Here is an 18650-nt window from a genome sequence, read left to right on the forward strand (position 1 = left end):
ATGAAATATAATGAGGTTACCTCCCCACAAAACCCCACTCCTGAAAATGAATGCTCCCAGCAACAGAGAGAAAGTGGAATGAACGGAAGCTGAGTAGAAACTCTTCTAGGCACTGAGTGCATGGAGACTGTTATCTATTCCCTCTCCATATATATATATAAAATCTTCCTGCAATTTTCTAAGTCAAATCCATCATGAACTGTGTAAAACTGAAAAGAATGCCTCATGGATTTGACTCCAAAACTTGCTGGCTGATGTTTTAAATATAGGAAGAGAAATAAAGATGTGATTCCATAATAAATATTTCCAGACATTCCCACTGTCAAACAACTTCTTAACAGCTTCTCCTCTTCACTTTTTCATGACCAATTTATACAAAATGAGATAAACATATGTATGTGTTTCAGGCTGCAGGTGGATCACACACCCTGTTTTTAATGTTCCTCCATGAAAAAGCACCCACATCTTGAATACAAACAGCATGTCAGGAAGAGTCCTGCGGAAGAATATTTCCATTTCGTGCTGCTTTTCTGCCTGCAACGGGGTTTCCCCCCTAAATAGACCAATTCAGAAATCTAGCCTGTTTGTAGTTTTAAAGAGTACAGCCCAAACTATTACTCTAGAACTATAGCATCTTGTCCTGTTGTACAGCTAGATTCAGCTTCAGACAATGGATAAAAGAAAAAGGAAGGAAATGTAAAAGAAAGTAGTAGCAAACACTAGAGGAAAGCAAGCCAAGAAATCAATGCTTTCATAAGAAGAGCAGAGGGTATGCCTGGAAACCTGGCTGTGGGACAGCTCGCCTATTTTATAAATTCGACAGTATGCCACTGAAATTTGATGGCAATGTCAGTAAAACTACATTATTATTTTTTGTCTTTCCATGTTTACGTATTTGAAGGGATGTCATGTTGGGGATGGAGCAAGCTTGTTTTCTGCTGCTAGGACATGGAACAATTGATTGAAACTACACCTCAACATTAGGAGGAACTTCCCGACAGTAAGAGCTGTTCGACAGTGGAACACACTCCCTCGGAGGGTGGTGGAGTCTCCTTCTTTGCTGGTTTTTAAGCAGAGGCTGTCAGGGGTGCTTTGATTGTGGGTTCCTGCATGTCAGGGGGTTGGACTGGATAGCCCTTGTGGTCTCTTCCAACTCTATGGCTCTATTATACTAATCTGCTTTAAAACAAGCCTTGTGCTCCTTGCATTCCTTGTTTTACTGAGAAAGGACAGGAAGAAGTGTCCATTTTTGCCATCACTACCTTACTGAATTTCATGGACTGTGATAGAGTATGCCTCCTGTGGGTACAAGGAAAATCGCCCCCAGATGCATGGAAGCTGCCATCTGAACTAAAAATTGCAGACCACAAGTGTACCATTGCCATTTTTATTGAACATAACAAGCTTAATTAATTTATTCATCCTTGGTAGTCTCGACTGCTGTAAGATGCTCTATGTGGGGCTACTTTTGAAGATAGTTCAGAGGATACTGCAAGAAGGAATGGCATGGATGGATGAACTCTAGGAGCAAAATTCCATCAGTGAAGGTTGGCCTTGTATCCTACTTTAGAGAGGGCAGTCCTCCATCTGAAGTACAAATTTTTGTTTCAAGGACTGGGCAACTGAAGGCTGGTTTAAAGATGGTAAACCATACAAAGCAAGACCAGAAGTCCTAAAAATGTTCAAGGGCATTTAGATTGAGAGGGGAACACATATCACCTTGTCACAGGGTTGAATCTACCTTTAGGCATAATAAAGCCTCACCTCAGGTCCCACATGGTTAGTGCAGTAGCATCTCAAATGTTCCTCACAAGTTCTCCAGTTTCACCTGCCTACAATACAACCTGTTCTGCTCACTGTACATTAACCTGCTTCTTTAAGTTTGATGGAAGATGCCATCTGACTACTAGTACTGGAGTGGATACAGTAATGGTGCCAAACAATAGATAAATAAATAAATAGATTTACCTGTCAGTCCAGTCTGCTTCTATATGCAGACTGCAGAGGGGCTCCCATCTTGTGCTACATCTCAGGTGGCAAAACATGTAACATTGTCTAAATTTGTCAATTTGTATCTACACATATTTATTGTTTACTTTATTTCTTTACTTTATTTATATGCTACCTTTCTCCTGGGCTGGAACCAAAGAATGCTTCCATAACAAATATAAATTAGCCCATGTATACTTTAATTCTATTATTATTTACACAAATCCCCTTTTTGGTGATGCACCCTACCATATATATAAATTATTATGTGTATATTTTAATAATATTACGGTTCCCCTTTATCCTCTTTTTTGGGATAGTGCATAAGCAGCCACCCCCACAACTCTGCTACAACTTGATCCCTTCCTGCTCTAGGAGATGCTTATAGTTCAAAAAAGTAACTTTTTCTGGCTCTGTATTTCAAGCTGATATTGAGAGTTCCCTGTCGCCTCCTATCACAACTGACACATTTAAACACGAAACCCAGCTTGGACGTGGCATGTTGAAAGTATTATCAACTATGGTCACAATATTGTAAAAGTATTGTCATAATGCTTTCAACATGCAATGTTCAGGCTGGAGAGAGGACTTGGGAAGAGTAATGCTTTTGCAGAAGAAGGGACAAGGTGTAACACAGGTGAATTCACAGATTCTTTCAGCATCATGTCAAACTAAATTTTCACTTACTCTCAAGTGGAGATGAGAAAGTTCCATACAACTTTCAAAGTGAACAGAAAATTGTGGAGGCCAAGAAGCACTGAGTCTGTACTACCTGTTCTTTCCTCTTCAAGTTCAACAAGCATCGAAAGTCACTCACACAAAAGTATGTCCTTTCCTGGAAATTTGTCTTTGGAAGAACACTTGAAACTGAGCTAAAATATATGTAGACACGGCATAAAATTGTTTTATGATACCAAGAGTTCAGCAAGTGAAGTGGTGCTTAATTTCTAGAGAGCACTGTGAAGGATAAAGCCTATCTGAAAGTCATGGCTCCTAACCAGACAGTGCAAGCTGACCATGGTTGCTCATGTGATTTATAATGTATCTTATGTATGCTTAGATGCACACTTTTCTTTATGATTAAATAATCCAGGATTTAATTACAGCTCTACCAAAGTTGCAGTGGCTTAGTGGTTAAGACACCAGTTCTGATGATCGGAAGATCAGAAGGTTGGCAGTTCAAGGCCCAGGTGCTGCATGATGAGGTGAGGTCCTGTCACTAGTCCCAGCTTCTGCCAACCTAGCAGTTTGAAAGCATGCAAATGCAAGTAGATAGATAGGTACCACTTCTCAGTGGAAAGGTAACAGCATTCAGTGCATGTCATGCTGGCCACATGACCACCAGAGCAGTCCTTGGACAACGCTGGCTCTTCAGCTTAGAAATGGAGATGAGCACCGCCCCTACAGTCGGTTATGACTAGACAATCATATCAAGGGACTACCTCTACCTTTACCTAACAAAAATGCAGCTAAGCTTCAGTACAAATGTAAAGATATACCATCAAATACCAAAGTCAGAATCATCAAGGGCCATAATATTTCTGATTGCTATGTATGGTTATGAAAGCTGGAGAGTGAATTAAACTAACAAGAAGAGAATCAACTCATTTGAGATGTGGTTCTGGAGAAGAGTTCTGTGAATACCCTAAAAAGACCAATGGATGGCTCCTAGATCATATCAAGCATGAACTTTCACTAGAAGCCATGATGACTAAACTAGCTTTTCATACTATTGACATATCATGAGATGTTGTGACTCACTGGAAAAGTTGATAAGGTTCAGTTAAGGGGCAGGCAGTAGTAAAAGTGGGAGTCTGAACTACAAGTGGAATTAAGGAAGCCAAGACTTGAGTTTGCAAGGCTGAAGGAGGACAGCTGATGACCACAACTCTTGGGAGATCTCTCATTCATATGGCATAAGTCGAATTTGACTTGACGGCAAATAATGACAGTAACAAAGCTTCAATTCAAATTATGCTCTGAACCGTGGCAAAGAAGGAAAAAGGTATTGAGCCACAAAGCTGAATGCTAGATATTTCTCTCACAGTGATTCCCCCATGACTAGTCATTTGGCCTTCCTGCCCTTTGCCTTCCTTCATCTATAAAGCAGAAAATCTCTTTAACTAAGTTTACTGGGAAATGAAGCAGTCTTTTGAAGCCTTGGGAAGAGCTGCATCACTTGAGAACACAAAGTGGCAAGTGACAAGTGTTATTAATCCATGCACTGCACACCAGTCTGTTTCAAAATTCTGCTGTCGCTCAGTCCCAACGTTCAGAGCTGTTTTGGTGACTCTGTTTCAGGAAAGATACATTAAAGAAAGAATGATATGCATGTGTTCAATCAATAAACAGCAGCAAACCCTCCCTAAGCACCAAGAGGATGGGAATCATCTGGTAAAAATGCAATTCAATAACTAAACTGCTACAGACAAAAACATTAGCATCTAGTGGGAAAACAACAACCAAGAAATGAACTGTCTACCTATGAGATTTAGGGGGTCTTAACAGATCCAAAAGAATTCCATCCCCCTCCATGGCTTCTGATTTGGCCAGGAGGCTACATATACTACACATACCTCTTTTGCAGAGAATATCATATTTAGCATTTACTACTGTATACACTGCCAAGAGTACTTAAAATGCAGGAATACAATGTTTTATACATAATGTACTACCTTTAAAGCCTCACGAAGGCAAAGAGAAAAGTAGCTGAAGATTACAAAACTGCTAGCTCAAGAAACAAGGATGATGATGATGATGATGATGATGATGATGATGATGATGATGATGATGATGGAAGGCTTTTTCTTTTAAAAAAAAGACACAAAGTGTTTTATACTTGCAATATACAAAAGTAAAACCACTATGTGTTGGGCTTCATCTCTTGAGACCAAGATTCAATTTCCAGCTCAGCCATGAAACCCACTGGGTGACTTTGGGCAAGTCACACTCTCAGCATCAGGGAAAGTCAATGGCAAACCTCCTCTGAACAACTCTTGCCAAGAAAACCACACAACAGGGTTGCCTTACATTCGCCATAAGTCAGAAACAACTTGAAGGAACACAACAACAACAACAACAACAAAAACAATGCCATATATCTATTTATCTATCTAGATATATAAAAGTACATTATCCTATATATACTGTATATCTATATTTGCCCAAACGTAGATATTCAGAGATCTGCTAATCATGTTCCACCAAACACTTTGGAGCAGTTTTAAGCTTGTACTAGACATATAAAATAATAGCAGGACCAAGCGGACCTCACAGAAAGTGCACCCCACAGACAAGGCCATGACCCAAAAGGCCAGCCTCCCAAGCCTCTCTTGGATGAAGGCCTCAAATGTTAATGTAATCCTTGTCCAGCTGGATGCCTCTCCATTAACCATGCAAAGCACAGCTTACTTTGATTCTAACCACATCCATTCAGAAATAAACTTTAGTGAAAGAGCTTCTTGAGGTGCAAGCAACAGCGAACAGCTGCAGTGTATAAATGACTTGGAAATAGTTAGTATCTACAACAGCATCCTATGGATGGAAAGCCTATTGTTTGATTTGCTGTCATGTATTTTCAAATGTTCCAAAGGCTTCTGCACAGAATTCTACCTACTTTTCTTTTTTATTGAACCATGGATTGCCATTCAATATCTCCCACATACTGATGGGAAAGTCAAGTCTCTCTTTTTTGGGACTACAACTCCCAAACTCCTCCAGCCTGCATAGAAAACTGCTACCATGAGACAAGTTGAGCCAGTAGCAGGGCTTGGAAAATGGGCTTTATAAAAGTAATTAGTTACAGTTGCAGTTCCAAGGCCAGTAAGTCTCAAAAGTAAAATTACTTTTTGTTAGTTTTTTTTAAGTAGACTGCTACATGCTGTGTGGTGTGTGGGAGGCAGCATGGCATAGCAGTATGAGCATTGGACTATGACTCTGGAGAACAGGGTTCAACTTCCCACTTGGCCATGGAAAACAACAGAGTGACTTTGGGCAAAAGTCACATACTCTCAGGCCCAGAAAATCCCATGAGAGGGCCTTAGGATCCCCATAAATTTTGAAATGAATTGGAGGCACACCATCACAACAACAAGATGCTAGTGCATGGTACAAAACACACTATTACTCTGAGTACTACACTGCCACTTCAACAAACCACACAAATTCTGTCCACAGAGCCAGCCAGGCCACAATGCCTGATTTTAAGGGTTCATCAGAGCCCAGCAATATTTGTTGAGAGAATCTTTTTTTTAGACAAAGCAACATGACTCATTGGAAAAGACAATAATCATTGGCAAAATGGAAGAAAAAACAGGGAGCCAGCACTACGTGTGGCTAGACTATTCAACTGAGCCATGAGTTTACAAAACCTGGGCAGAACAGTTGGTGATCAGGGCTTTTGGAGGCTTCTCATACGCAGGATTGCCATTAAATAAAAGTCACATTGATAGCAAATGACAACAAGAAGAAGCCTTGGGACCTTGCCCACAATGTCTGGTTCTGAGGAAGCACTCTTCTGAGCCAAGCCTTTGGATGCTGGGTGGCTCTGTGAAAAGCAGTGCCAGTTGCTTTGTGTGGCCATCACTGCTCTCCACACAGAACAGGAATAAGTAAGGGCTATGGGAAGCAGCCATGCTTTTTCTCTCACCTCAGGCAGAAGGAGACCCAGGACCAGCATTAGTGAAGGTTGCAAATGTTTAATTGAAGACTATTTTCTCTCTCCTTTCCCTGCTGCAGTATAACCAAAAGTGTATTTAAAAACTGGTTTGCCTTTTATAGGACACTGATTGGTGGTGGAAACAGTGTATGTCATCTGTTTATTTATTATTTATTGTTTACTTTAAAATATTCATATACTGCCCTTCATCAAAAATTTATTCTAAGGCAGGTTCACAAGAACACAACAATTAAAAACACAGTCCAAGCAAAGTATTAAACAAAGGCATTAAAAGCAGTGAATAAAAAGCATACAGCTAGGTCATACTTTAAGTAATTGAGTGAATAAAAAGTTTCTCACCTCTGAAATATCTGTTTAACTTTATTTCTCCATGCTTTTTCAAAACTCTTTGGGAGCCTGAGATCGCAAGTCATATTCTGTTTTTAAACATATAATCATTTAGCATCTTGTTTAATGAGCTCATTAAAAGAACTGTGTTTTTCAAAATGTCTACTTTCAAAGAATACATCCCCCCATCAATATGGTGACTGAGGAACTGCTTCATATCCAAAGCTTGGAATTATAGGGTTTTTAGACTACAGCTCTCAGAACTGTTCCATCCTGGCTTGGGCACTAGTAGCTCTAATGTTTCCAATCCTTGGATACTGGGAAGGATTCTGGGACTGGAGATACATCCATTGCTCTTGGAAACCCACCCCAGCCCATTTGGCCTAATGGCCACCATGTATTTGTAGCAGGGGTGGGTACACTGGAGCCCAGAGGGGCACACCACCCCATCTGGCCACTTCCAAAGCTCTGGAGGGCTGCCCCACACTGATGCCATTGGGGATAAATGCAAGTGACATTGGGTCACTCCAGGTTGCCTTCAGGATCTTTATTGCAGTCGTGAAGTCTGGCTGTTTCAGGAGAGGTACAATTTTAAACCAGTCCTTTAAACCCAGTGGGACACATTTTGGAAAGAAGGGAGTTGGACGATAGACCGGAAAAAATATATGGGTCAGTTTTTACTGAATCTTCTTTGGTGGAATCTAGACAGTTTGGGAGATCAGTGGACCCCCTTCACATGGCCAGATGTAGCCTGTGAGCTGCAAAATCTCCATCCTAGTTTACAGACAGTGTTGCTGGGACATATTCAGTTCTCTGCTGCAGCTGTATATACTTGAGGAACATCACAAATGATGGACAAACTTTTCCTTTTCTTCTCAATGAGGGAACTAGATAAGCTCTATACAGTGGTACCCCGGGTTACGAAATTAATTCGTTCCGCCGCCGCTTTCGTAACCCGGAAACTTTCGCTAGCCAAAAAGCCCATAGGCGCTAATAGCGAAAGCCGCGATTCCGTGTGAAATCGCGTCGAAAAGCACCAAATTTTTCTTCGTAACCCGAAATAACCTTTGTAACCCGGAACTGTTTTTTTCAATGGATTTTTTTCGTAACCCGGAAATTTCGTAAGGCGGCGCATTCGTATCCCGGGGTACCACTGTATTCCTATGTTTCTAGGTAAACACATTGACTCTAAAGACTGCAAGGTCATTGGGTTGGCAGTTCAAGACCCAAGTGCCATGGCACAGAGTGAGCTCCCATCACCAGTCCCAGCTTCTGCCAGTGTAGCAATTTGAAAGCATGTAAAAGTGCAAATAAATAAATAGATACCACTTCAGTGGGAATGTAATAGCGTTCTGTGCAGTCATGCTGGCCACATGATCGCAGAATTGTCTTTGGCAACACTGGCTCTTCAGCTTAGTAACAGAGATGAGCACCATCCCATACAGTCAGATACAATGATCTTGTCAAAGGGAAAACTTTATCTTAGTATGGATTACAACTTGCAAGATTCCCCATTGCTAGCAAAGCCAGTGGAAGATTCTGCACCAGTAGGTCACCACAAAAATCTGTTCCAAGATCTGTATTTGACCAACTGGATAGGGTGATTTTATTTTATTTTATTGGCCTTGTCACATTAACAGTCCTACAAGTCAATCAGCACTGTGAGGGCTTGCAAATGTAGCCGCTTAGCGGGTTGCCATAACTGAGACCAAGAAATTTTATAAAAATTAGTTTTAGACCAGACATATCTAATATAGATGCAGGTGGATCAAGTAGGCTAGCAAGCACTTACTGTTCTAGTGTGCTGTGTCTAATTGTGTAATTTCACATCTATTCCCTTTCACCTGCAGCTTCTGTCCTTTACATTTTATTTCCATGCTGAACCATGCAACCAGCCTGACAGAAAAAGCCTCTGCTTTATTGTTTTACTCTGCTCCAAAATATTTTGCACCAGCATGACAAAGCTTTAAGCAATGTTTTCACCACCTATCTTCAAGCCAGAGGGGAAAAAGCTTCCTCTTGTGAATTTCTCAGTTGCAGGCTGTTGTTCAAGACAAAGAAGCAATGGCAACAAAATGTTAAAATGTAGCAAATGAAGAGGAAACTTCACAGCTTGGTATTTAGCTCTTTTCCGTTTTTTTTTTTTTAAAATGTATGTTTTTTATCCACAGCCCCCCTCTTTTTTTTTAAGCTAACATGTCCATGGTTATTGCCTTTCTGGTCAAGTACACACCTTGACCTGGTTATCAACAGCAAGCAGCAATACTCTAAGCAATACTAATGCAGGAACTCCAGTGTTCTCTTTCTTCGCAGTGTAAAGTGGCACTTTCCTGTCGGAGTTCCTTTATCCAGCAACTAGGTTTATTCGCCACATGAAACACAGACCTAATTTTTTGATGATGTTGCTGTTTCTGCTGTTCCCCATCACAAGGTCACTTTTCTTTCCTTTGGGGGCTTTATGGTCATCTGTTCTAATTTGGAAGCCTCTCTCTATGGTTGGGAAAGGGACCAGTAGTGCCAGCTTTTTTAGCTCGAGGGGGAAAAACCCAGCCAGGAAGAGGCAAAACAATCAATGTGTATAAAATTATGCATGAAGAGGAGAAACTGGATAGGGAGCTCTTCTCTCTCCCTCAAAATACTAGACCCCAAGGTCATTCCATGAGGCAGGAGGGTGAGGAGGGATAGGCCCAAAACACACTGCAGAAGTAATCCAGTTTGAGGCCACTTTAACTGCCCTGGCTCAATGTTAGGGAATCCTGGGAACTATAGTTTTGTAAGACATTTAGCCTTCTCTGCCAGAGAGCTCTGATGCCACAATAAACCACAGTTCCCAGGATTTCCTAGGACTCAGTCAGGGCAGTTAAAGCGGTCTCAAACTGGATTATTTCTGCAGTATGTTTTGGACTATAGATTCATTTGTCTATTTCTTTTACAGCCCACTTTTCTCCCAAAATGAGATTCAAAATATTCCTTCTTACAAAACTCAGAAATGTTAATTTTTGCAAACTACAGCTCACAGAATCCCCCAGCATGCAAGCTTCCACATACAAGGATATCTCACTTAACAAAGCCTCTGAAAAAGAAGCTCCTTTTTACAAAATCTGTTTACATCTGCCCAGCATCCATTTTCTCTTCATCCCCTGTGTCGATAGCATTTTTTTAGCCGCATCTGCACTGGGGGAATGGTAAAGGAGGGCTAAAGAAACACAGACTTTTGGTGTCAGCTTGCAGCAGTGTGTCTGCAGTGAACAATGCAATAAACAAAGCTTGAGCTGGGAAAGAGTCAATCTACTGTAGCCAATCCTACTTCAACCGCAGGTGTCTGCCTATAGCAGAAAAGGTAAACAGCAGCTGCCTGCAGAATCCCTTTCTGAAAATGTGGAAACAACAAAATGGAAAGCGCTAATAAGTTGGCCTCATCAGCTCCCTCCAGCATGTGAAAAAAGCAGCTCTATAAATATTGCCACCAAAATAGAATCCCTTCTGTTTATTATTTAAACAACAAAAACTTCATTCACTTATCAGTCCCATAAATTTGTTTATATTTTAAAGTAACAAAAAGCGTACAGAGTAACCAAGTACTGAGTAAAAGAAAAGGATGCATGCCACTATGAGCAACCTAATGAGTTGCTGAGGGCCACTTTGGTACAGTGTTTTGAATGCTGGACAGGGTCACAGGGAGACTGGGGTTCAAATCCCTGCTTGGCCCACCCAGTGGGTGACCTTGTGCAAGTCACACTCTCTCAGCCTCAGCTCAGAGAGCAAATCCTCTCTGAAAAAATCTTGCCAAGAAAACCCTGTGATAGGTTTCCCTTGGGGTCACCATAAGTCAGAAATGTCTTGAACGCACGCAGCAACAAGTTCCTAACATTTATTTTGGCAGCATAAACTAACACCAATTGTCATGTTTAGATTTTCTAACAAGGTATTCAACAAACTACTTTTGAAAAAGAAATGTTCCAGACTATACAAAACACATTCCTTACGGGCAGAAACAGAGCATAGGACCCTCCATCTCAAACAGAAGGAGATAATATGGAAAAGACAATAAAAGGCTACATAGACTAATGCACTGATTTGATATAACAAGAGTTTCTATGTTTAGTCCCCTCAGCCACGGTGATGAGTTCTTTCCCTCTTGGCCAACAACATCTGTACAGCTACACAGAGAATAACTTGCACTCCATCATAAGTGGAGGGCTGAACATCACTCGCTTAGGCTGCGCAACATGAAGAAGAGATGCTTGTACGTGTCTGGCATCCACATTGTCTTTGCTACTTAGAAAGACTAGGGCAGAGCGAAGAAGGAGGAAAAGACCTGCAAACATCACCCCACATGTCAACAGACAGTGGTGACTTCCTGACGTCTCATTTCCACACGTTCTTAGCACCAGTATATTAGAGTACTTATTGAGCCAAAATGTGGAGGAGAGAATTATCTGCCACAGGATTTATTAGAGTTGATGGAGTGTAGGCAGATTTCTCAATAGCCTTTAAAACATCGTGATGCTCCACAGTATATTTTTAATGGAAACAAATGCATGCAATCTGCTTCAGCTTTTCACCAAGCCATCCGCCAAAGACAACGTGCTGTTAATCAATTTAATCTCCCGCCTCTCTCTCTCTTTGCCCAGGACAGCTTTAAAGGGACAATGTCAAAGTTGGGAGGCAAAAGAGATTTCAAGCTTCTAGAAGGATTTAATCATAGAGGTGTCCTAAAGCAGGAAGCAGGAGGCAAGTTAAAGATGCAAAAACTGCAACTACAAAGTGTAAGGAGACTAAACAAACATTTACACCTCACTGAGAAAGGACATCTCCAGAATTTGGGGGGCCAGTTCTCATCTCACATGGGATTGGCAGAAAACGATTGAGTTGTCTTTTCCATGGTCACATTCATGGATGCTAAGAACATTTCCCGATTCCCAACAGACATATGGACCAATTTTTCACATCTCTAAAAAATTAATCTCATTAATTCCAAATATATGCTAGAAGGTATCTGGGAATCTCACAACTCAACACTAGCACTGACTTTGATGTTCCTGTCGATCATCCGAAAAACTTGGTACATAAAACTTGGATCCACAGCAAAAAATGAAAAAGCACAGTTGGCAATGATTCTCAATAAACACAAAATGACACCATTCTGTCCCACAGCAACTCAAAATGGGGAAGTGCTAGACTTTGAACGGGGCTAGTATCCAAAGCTAGCCAACCACTACTACTACCAGCACCAAGGCACACGCCCTTATTTTTGCAGAACCATTAAAAATGGCACACAAGTGGTTAGAAATGATAAAATCCACATTTAATATACACAGTGGCCAAAATTCAGTTTGCAATCTTAACTAAAGTGAACCCTAATGGAAACTAATGGAACTTACATAAGTTTTAACATACTGACTTATCATGTAACAATTGTCTCAGTGGGTCTCCTTTGGAAGAGCAATTTGTTTTAAGCCAGTTTAAAAACATCAGTGAAAAGAAACTGCTCACTTCAGTTAAAACCAAACCAGATATTAAATGTAAAGTCAAAGGCTTTCACGGCCGGCATCTATAGTTTTTTGTGGGTTTTTCGGGCAATGTGGCCATGTTCTAGCAGAGTTTCTTTCTGATGTTTCGCCAGCATCTGTGGCTGGCATCTTCAGAGAATGCTTTGCCTGGAAAAATTGGGTGTATATATACTGTGTGAGCCTGGGAATGCAGGAGTGATTTGCATGTGTATTGTTCTGTGTTGATGGCTGGCCTCAGCCTGGGAGGCTAATGCCACTTTGCCTATTCTGTCTGTGACTCCTTTGATGTATGGTAAAAATTCCTTCCCTTTGGGAGGCTGCTTGTCTTCAGAAAGGCTGCCAGCCCCAGGAAAACCCAGAGAAGAGAAGACAAGCAGCCTCCCAAAGGGAAGGTGTTTTTATCATACATCAAAGGAGTCACAGACAGAATAGACAAAGTGGTGAGGAAGCACAACCTTCAAATGGTTTACAAACTGACAAAGAAAATCCAGCAAATGCTTCGCTCAGCCAGAGAGACACTCTCACAGCCGCAGGAGTTTACCGCATACCATGCAGCTGCGGACAAGACTACATAGGGACCACCAAACGCAGTGTGCAAACAAGAATCAAGGAACACAAGAGACACTGCAGACTGGGTCAGCCAGAAAAAACAGCAGTAGCAATCCTGGGCATAAAATACTGTTTGAAAACACCGAAGTTCTGGACCATGCCAACCGCTACCATGTCATGATGCACAGGGAAGCCACTGAAATCCACAAACACCTGGGCAATTTCAACCAGAAAGAAGAAACCCTTAAAGTGAACAAAATTTGGCTACCAGTCCTGAGGAACAGCAAAATTAGGACTCAGCAAATGCAAATGGAAAACCATTCAGAGTCAGGGGCTTTCCCAGCAGATAATGATCACCAATTAGCAGACACTCATCCTCTTTTGCATTAGCCTCCCAGCCTGAGGCCAGCCATCAGCACAGAACAATACACATGCAAAGCACTCCTGCATTCCCAGGCTCACACAGTATATATACACCCAATTTTTCTAGGCAAAGCATTCTCTGAAGATGCCAGCCACAGATGCTGGCGAAACGTCAGAAAGAAACTCTGCTAGAACATGGCCACATAGCCCAAAAAACCCACAAAAAAACTACAGATATAAAAAGTATGTGGATTTTCTTTTAAAGTCTTTGTCAGCTAGTGGAAGACCAACATGGAAGAGTACAAACTAGCCTTCCTTGGCCAGAAGTTCCAGAGTCCAAAAGAAGCCACTGAGATAATGTTTTGTCTTACCCCTACCAAACCTGCCTACAAAGAATGTAGGACTGAAACAAGGACCTTCCTGAATATCTTAAAACCTGAACAGGATCAGGGACAAGCTTCCTCCACCATTAGTACCAAGAATGCTGAAGAATGATGTTACATCATGGCACTGCATAGTTTCAATGGGAGTGAGCTGCAATGTCAGTGAGGTGGTAAATCTACTCCAGATAATAGTCTGAACTCTAACTGGACTATCCAAGGCACAGAATCTATTCTGTAGATACGGTTCAACCCCTTGGATAGCTTATTTAACATTCTAAGTAAAAACAACAGCATATTTACCACTTGACTAATATTGCAGCACTAGCCATGCTGATTCCATGGAAACCAGTCAGCTCTTGTAGCCAGCTAGACTACTATTGTCAAACAGCTTCCACTATCAGGAAGTTCCTCTTCCTCAGTGGATTTCTTGTAACCTGAATCCACTGGTTCATGTTCTGGTCTCTGGAGCAGCTGCAGAGAAGCTTGTTCCATCTTCTACAAGATATCATCTCAGATATTTAAAAATGGCTATCATGTCACCTCTCAATCTTCTCTTCACCAAGCTAAACATGCCCAGCTCCCTAAGCTGTTCCCCAAAGGATTTGGTTTCCTGACCCTATACCATCTTATTTGCCCTCTGGACAGGTACCAGCTTGTCAAAATCCCTCTTGAAACATGGTACCAAGAAACTTGACACAATATTCCAAGTGAGATCTGACCAAAATACCCAATAAAGTTAAGACCTACCCCTGAACATACGCAAAGAGAACAATCCTTGAATTCTGCCCTCCTCAAAGAGAAGTTCAGTCTTCCAATTCTTTTGTTTTTTAAAAAGCCCAACTCAGTGAAAGGTTGGGGGGGGGGAGCTTTGACTCAGCAGTTCTACTAATGAAGTCTGTGATGGCAACTGATGTTTACTCTTTTTTCTGTCTCTTTGCTGACACTCTTCTGCAGGGGAGATTTTTCCCATCCCTCAAACACCCATAGCACAACCTTCTCTGTGCCAATTTCAAAGAGCAAAAATTCAAATACATTTTCTTGCACAGCTAATACGTCTTTTACCAGCACAGAGAAAGAGACAAAAATAATCACTCAAGCGGCCATTTCTATCACAACATTAGAGTTTTAGCAGTGTTAACTGATTCTGGCAGCCTCACCAGAAGACCCTTTCTTGCACTTTCTTTTCCAACCAAGCATGAAAATATATCTGAATGAAAAATGAAACTTTAATAACATTTCGGAAATCTTAAGACATATTCTGTGCTATACTACAGGATTTGATATAAATTGTACATAAATGAGTCTGTGTGTAGGTTAAAATAGCACAGCTCTTAATAATAGTTTTTTGACATTTTAAAACAAGTCACATTTGCTTGAAATGATATGTAAAATGATGAAGGACGATATAGGAAAATAGACAATTTTCTAATTATCTTTCAAATTAATTAAAATTAAGCACCTGTTGATATCTACCTCACTGAACAAATTTATGTATGTCCACTTCCACTGAGGCTATCATACTGTGGACATATCACGAGACAACATGACTCTTTGGAAAAGCTGATACTGCTTGTAAAACAAAAGGTAGTAGGAAAGGAGGAACACTGCATTACATACTGATTGACTCAATTAAAGAAGCCATGGCCTCAAGCTTGTAAGACCTGAGCAGATAGGGTTGAGCAGGGCTGTTGACAACTAGGGCTCTTGAAAGTCTGTCATTAATAAAGTTGCCATAAGTCAAAGTCAAAGCTAACACAGTATCACCCCTATATCTGTGGGGATGCATTCCCAGCCTTACCATGGAAACATGAAATTGTGGCTAACAGTAAACCCTATTGAAATGAATGATTTCCAGAGGAAGTCACATTGAACAAACAAGAGATTCCTAGAGAGAACACCACTCTAGGCATTTCTATGTCTTCCAAAATGACTCTATAGTCAATTTCCATCAGAAGCATACGATAGACTCACACTGGAGGATCTAGAAAATGCCTAGACAGAAACAAAATGGATATGGGAAGGTGAAACCATGGGTACCGGATCTGTGGATATGGGAGTTGTACAACAAACAAATATCCCTTTATGTTCAAACTTATATTTTCTCATAAGTTTATTTATGGCTGTAGGCAAAGACTTATTTTATACTATTTTTCACGATTACAGATTAACATTATGGAATAAAATGCAACAAAAGTAAAAGTGCAGTAAAATGGTGTCTATACAGCTAACACTTTTATGGTGCTGAAATTATGAGAAGAAATATAAGAATATCCTTTGTAAAAAAAATTTACAAACTCCCCTTCTCAGTCCTCCTTTTAGCCAAATGAGGCCTTAACTGTAGTACAAAGGCAACTGGCAGCTTCCATGTCAGCCAATGGGACGATGAACCTGCTCTGGATTTTAGTCCAAACAGTTGCCCATGATGTTGAATCCTCTCTCCCAAACAGGTTCAGCACCTTGGATACGAAATTTAGAATCAAATGATTCAGCCTAATTCAAAGAAAATTTTGTTTGGGGAATAGAATTCAGCACTTTGGATAGTTCCTGAAAAGTTCCTACTACAGCCCAGAGTGGATTCACAGCTACACTGACACAGATGCCACTAGCTGCCACGGCTGTAGTCCTCTATAAAAATAACAGCTGAGGGGGCAGTCTCAAAAGGTAAGAGGGCCGGGACCCTTCCAGACCCTCCATGATTCAAAGGCTTCATTTTCATTTTGAGGAGACTGGAAATTGCTTCAAGGGCAAAGCTTCATCCAGCCAATAAAATGAAAACTAATTCAAGGCAGGCACAGCAAGTAACAAATAACATTAAATCTGACCTACCTCTAAAGATGAGCCTCGATAGATGCAGGCACCTGAAAGACCAGAAAGAAAAGTGTATTAGACAGACATAAAACCAACTTGTTAAATTACGCAGCACTTAAAAAAAAAAAACTCCAAAAACAAGGGCTTAATGGACCGTGTGACAAAATAGCCCATTTGCTACAAACAGTACTGTTCCTGCTTTTAACCTGAGTGTCAGGAAGGCTCAAGCAAATGACTGGAGGGGTCTGGACTTGGAATCCATTAGATAGCACATAATCTGTGTATCACTCATCAGGCTCTAGTCAAAACAGATGGCAAGGAAACCAACCGGCATAGCAAAGAAGACACTAGGATAACAATAGGCCTGAGTAGATCATGTAATTGTCAGAAGAAGCATTACTCATTGGGACAACTGTTCCTTGCTCACTAAGGGGTAATTGCTGAGGGCAACAATCCTGAATATGTCCCACTGGCCAAACAAGAGCTTGGGAAAAAATTACTTATGGGGAGGTAAAACACCCAGAATATCCCCCCCCCCCCCCATTTTCCTACTAAATCCCACCTTCTCCAGAATTTGGAAGTACCGGTATTCCATTGGAACCAATATAAATTATTTCTCATTACTTCATTTTAGTAATGAAGGCAAGTGCAGTTACTGTTTAACATTCTGATGACAAGGTATTCCATTTTATTTTAATTTTTCCCCAACGTGTTATCCTATTATAATAGAAAAGTTGTTGTGTTGTTGCTGTTGTTGTTATGTGCCTTCAAGTCTTTTCTGACTTACGGAAATCCTAATGTGAACTTATCAGGGGGTTTTCCTGGTGAGCTTTCTTCAAAGTAGATTTGCCACAGCCTTCCTCTTAAGCTGAGGGAGTGTGACTTGCCCAAGGTCACCCTATGAATTTCCATAGGCAAGTTGGCATTTGGATCCTGGTTTCCTGGAGTCCTAGTCCAACACGCAAAGACCTACACCACACTGGCTCTTAGTTTACCTGTTTTAAATTAGGAACATAGGAAGATGCCTTCACCTTAGCAGACCAATGGTTCACTTAGTCCTGTACTGCCAGTCCTGACTGGCAAAAATGGTTTACCAGAGTTCTAGGTAGGATTCGCATTTAGCCTTACCTGGAAATCACTATGTATAGAGACCTTGTAGCACCTTTGAGACTAACTAAAAGAAAGAATCTTTCTTTCACTGGTATTCCTTGCTGGTCTCTTGTCAAAGAACTAAGCAAGCCTGATCCTGCTTAACTTCTAAAATCAGATGAGATTAGGGAACCATTCACACTACATAATTATAGCACTGTGATTCCACTTTAAATGCTATGGTTCCATCCTATGGAGTCCTGTTATCTGCAGTTTAGGAAGGAGTGATTTAGCATTCTCAGCCAGAAAGTTCTAGTGCCTTGCCAGACTACAAACCCTGGGGATTCCATAGGCTGCACATATGGCAATTAAAGTGGAATCAGAGTGCTAAAACTGTCTGGTGTGAAAGGGCCCCAGGTATGTTCCCGAACCGATGATGCTTTATTTTGATTCTGAATGTTTTTAAATTCAGAATCATATCATTCCAAAGCACAGGGGAAGCCAGCAAGGAAGCCAGCAAGGAAGAAAGAGAGAAGGGGAAGGAAGGAAAGTCCTTTATAGTATTATCCAAATACTACAATAAGTAACAGGCAACCTCTGTGTTCCTGGGAACTCCTTTATTCTCCAGACAGTGGCCTTAGGGCCCAAAAACTATTTAGCCACAAAAACAATGTACTGTACTTCTGTATGTAATTGGGCCCCATAATAAAGTTAGAAGCAAAGGATTCAAAGTTAGAAATCGCATGTCCTCAGGCACAGTATTTCATTGTTTGGAAAAGCTATTTTTTTAAGATTACAGCTCCCAGAAATTCCAGATCAGCATGGCCACTGGGGATTCTGGGACCTGAAGTCAACAAGCTAAGTCCTACAAGCTCTGCCTTAGTATATGTACACTTAGGTGCAGACCTTCCAACACTTCACAAATGAAATTAAGGTCACACTTGTAACACC

The 18650-nt window shown here is 41.0% G+C and overlaps 1 protein-coding gene across 3 annotated transcripts in view; it reads right to left on the minus strand.

Moving 5' to 3' along the window:
• The window catches only part of FRAS1 (Fraser extracellular matrix complex subunit 1), a 318860-nt gene that overhangs the window by 289511 nt on the left and 10699 nt on the right, over positions 1 to 18650 (minus strand). For all 3 annotated transcript variants that reach the window (XM_089526272.1, XM_089526273.1, XM_089526271.1), the window contains exon 2: positions 16629 to 16660. In XM_089526272.1, coding sequence (XP_089382398.1) covers positions 16629 to 16660 — 32 coding nt within the window. The remainder of the gene's footprint in view (positions 1 to 16628; positions 16661 to 18650) is intronic.

The sequence above is a fragment of the Sceloporus occidentalis genome, unplaced genomic scaffold (genome assembly GCF_023333645.1).
Source record: "Sceloporus occidentalis isolate IW3139 unplaced genomic scaffold, rSceOcc1.0.p SCAF_5, whole genome shotgun sequence".
In the NCBI taxonomy this organism is placed as follows: Eukaryota; Metazoa; Chordata; class Lepidosauria; order Squamata; family Phrynosomatidae; genus Sceloporus; species Sceloporus occidentalis.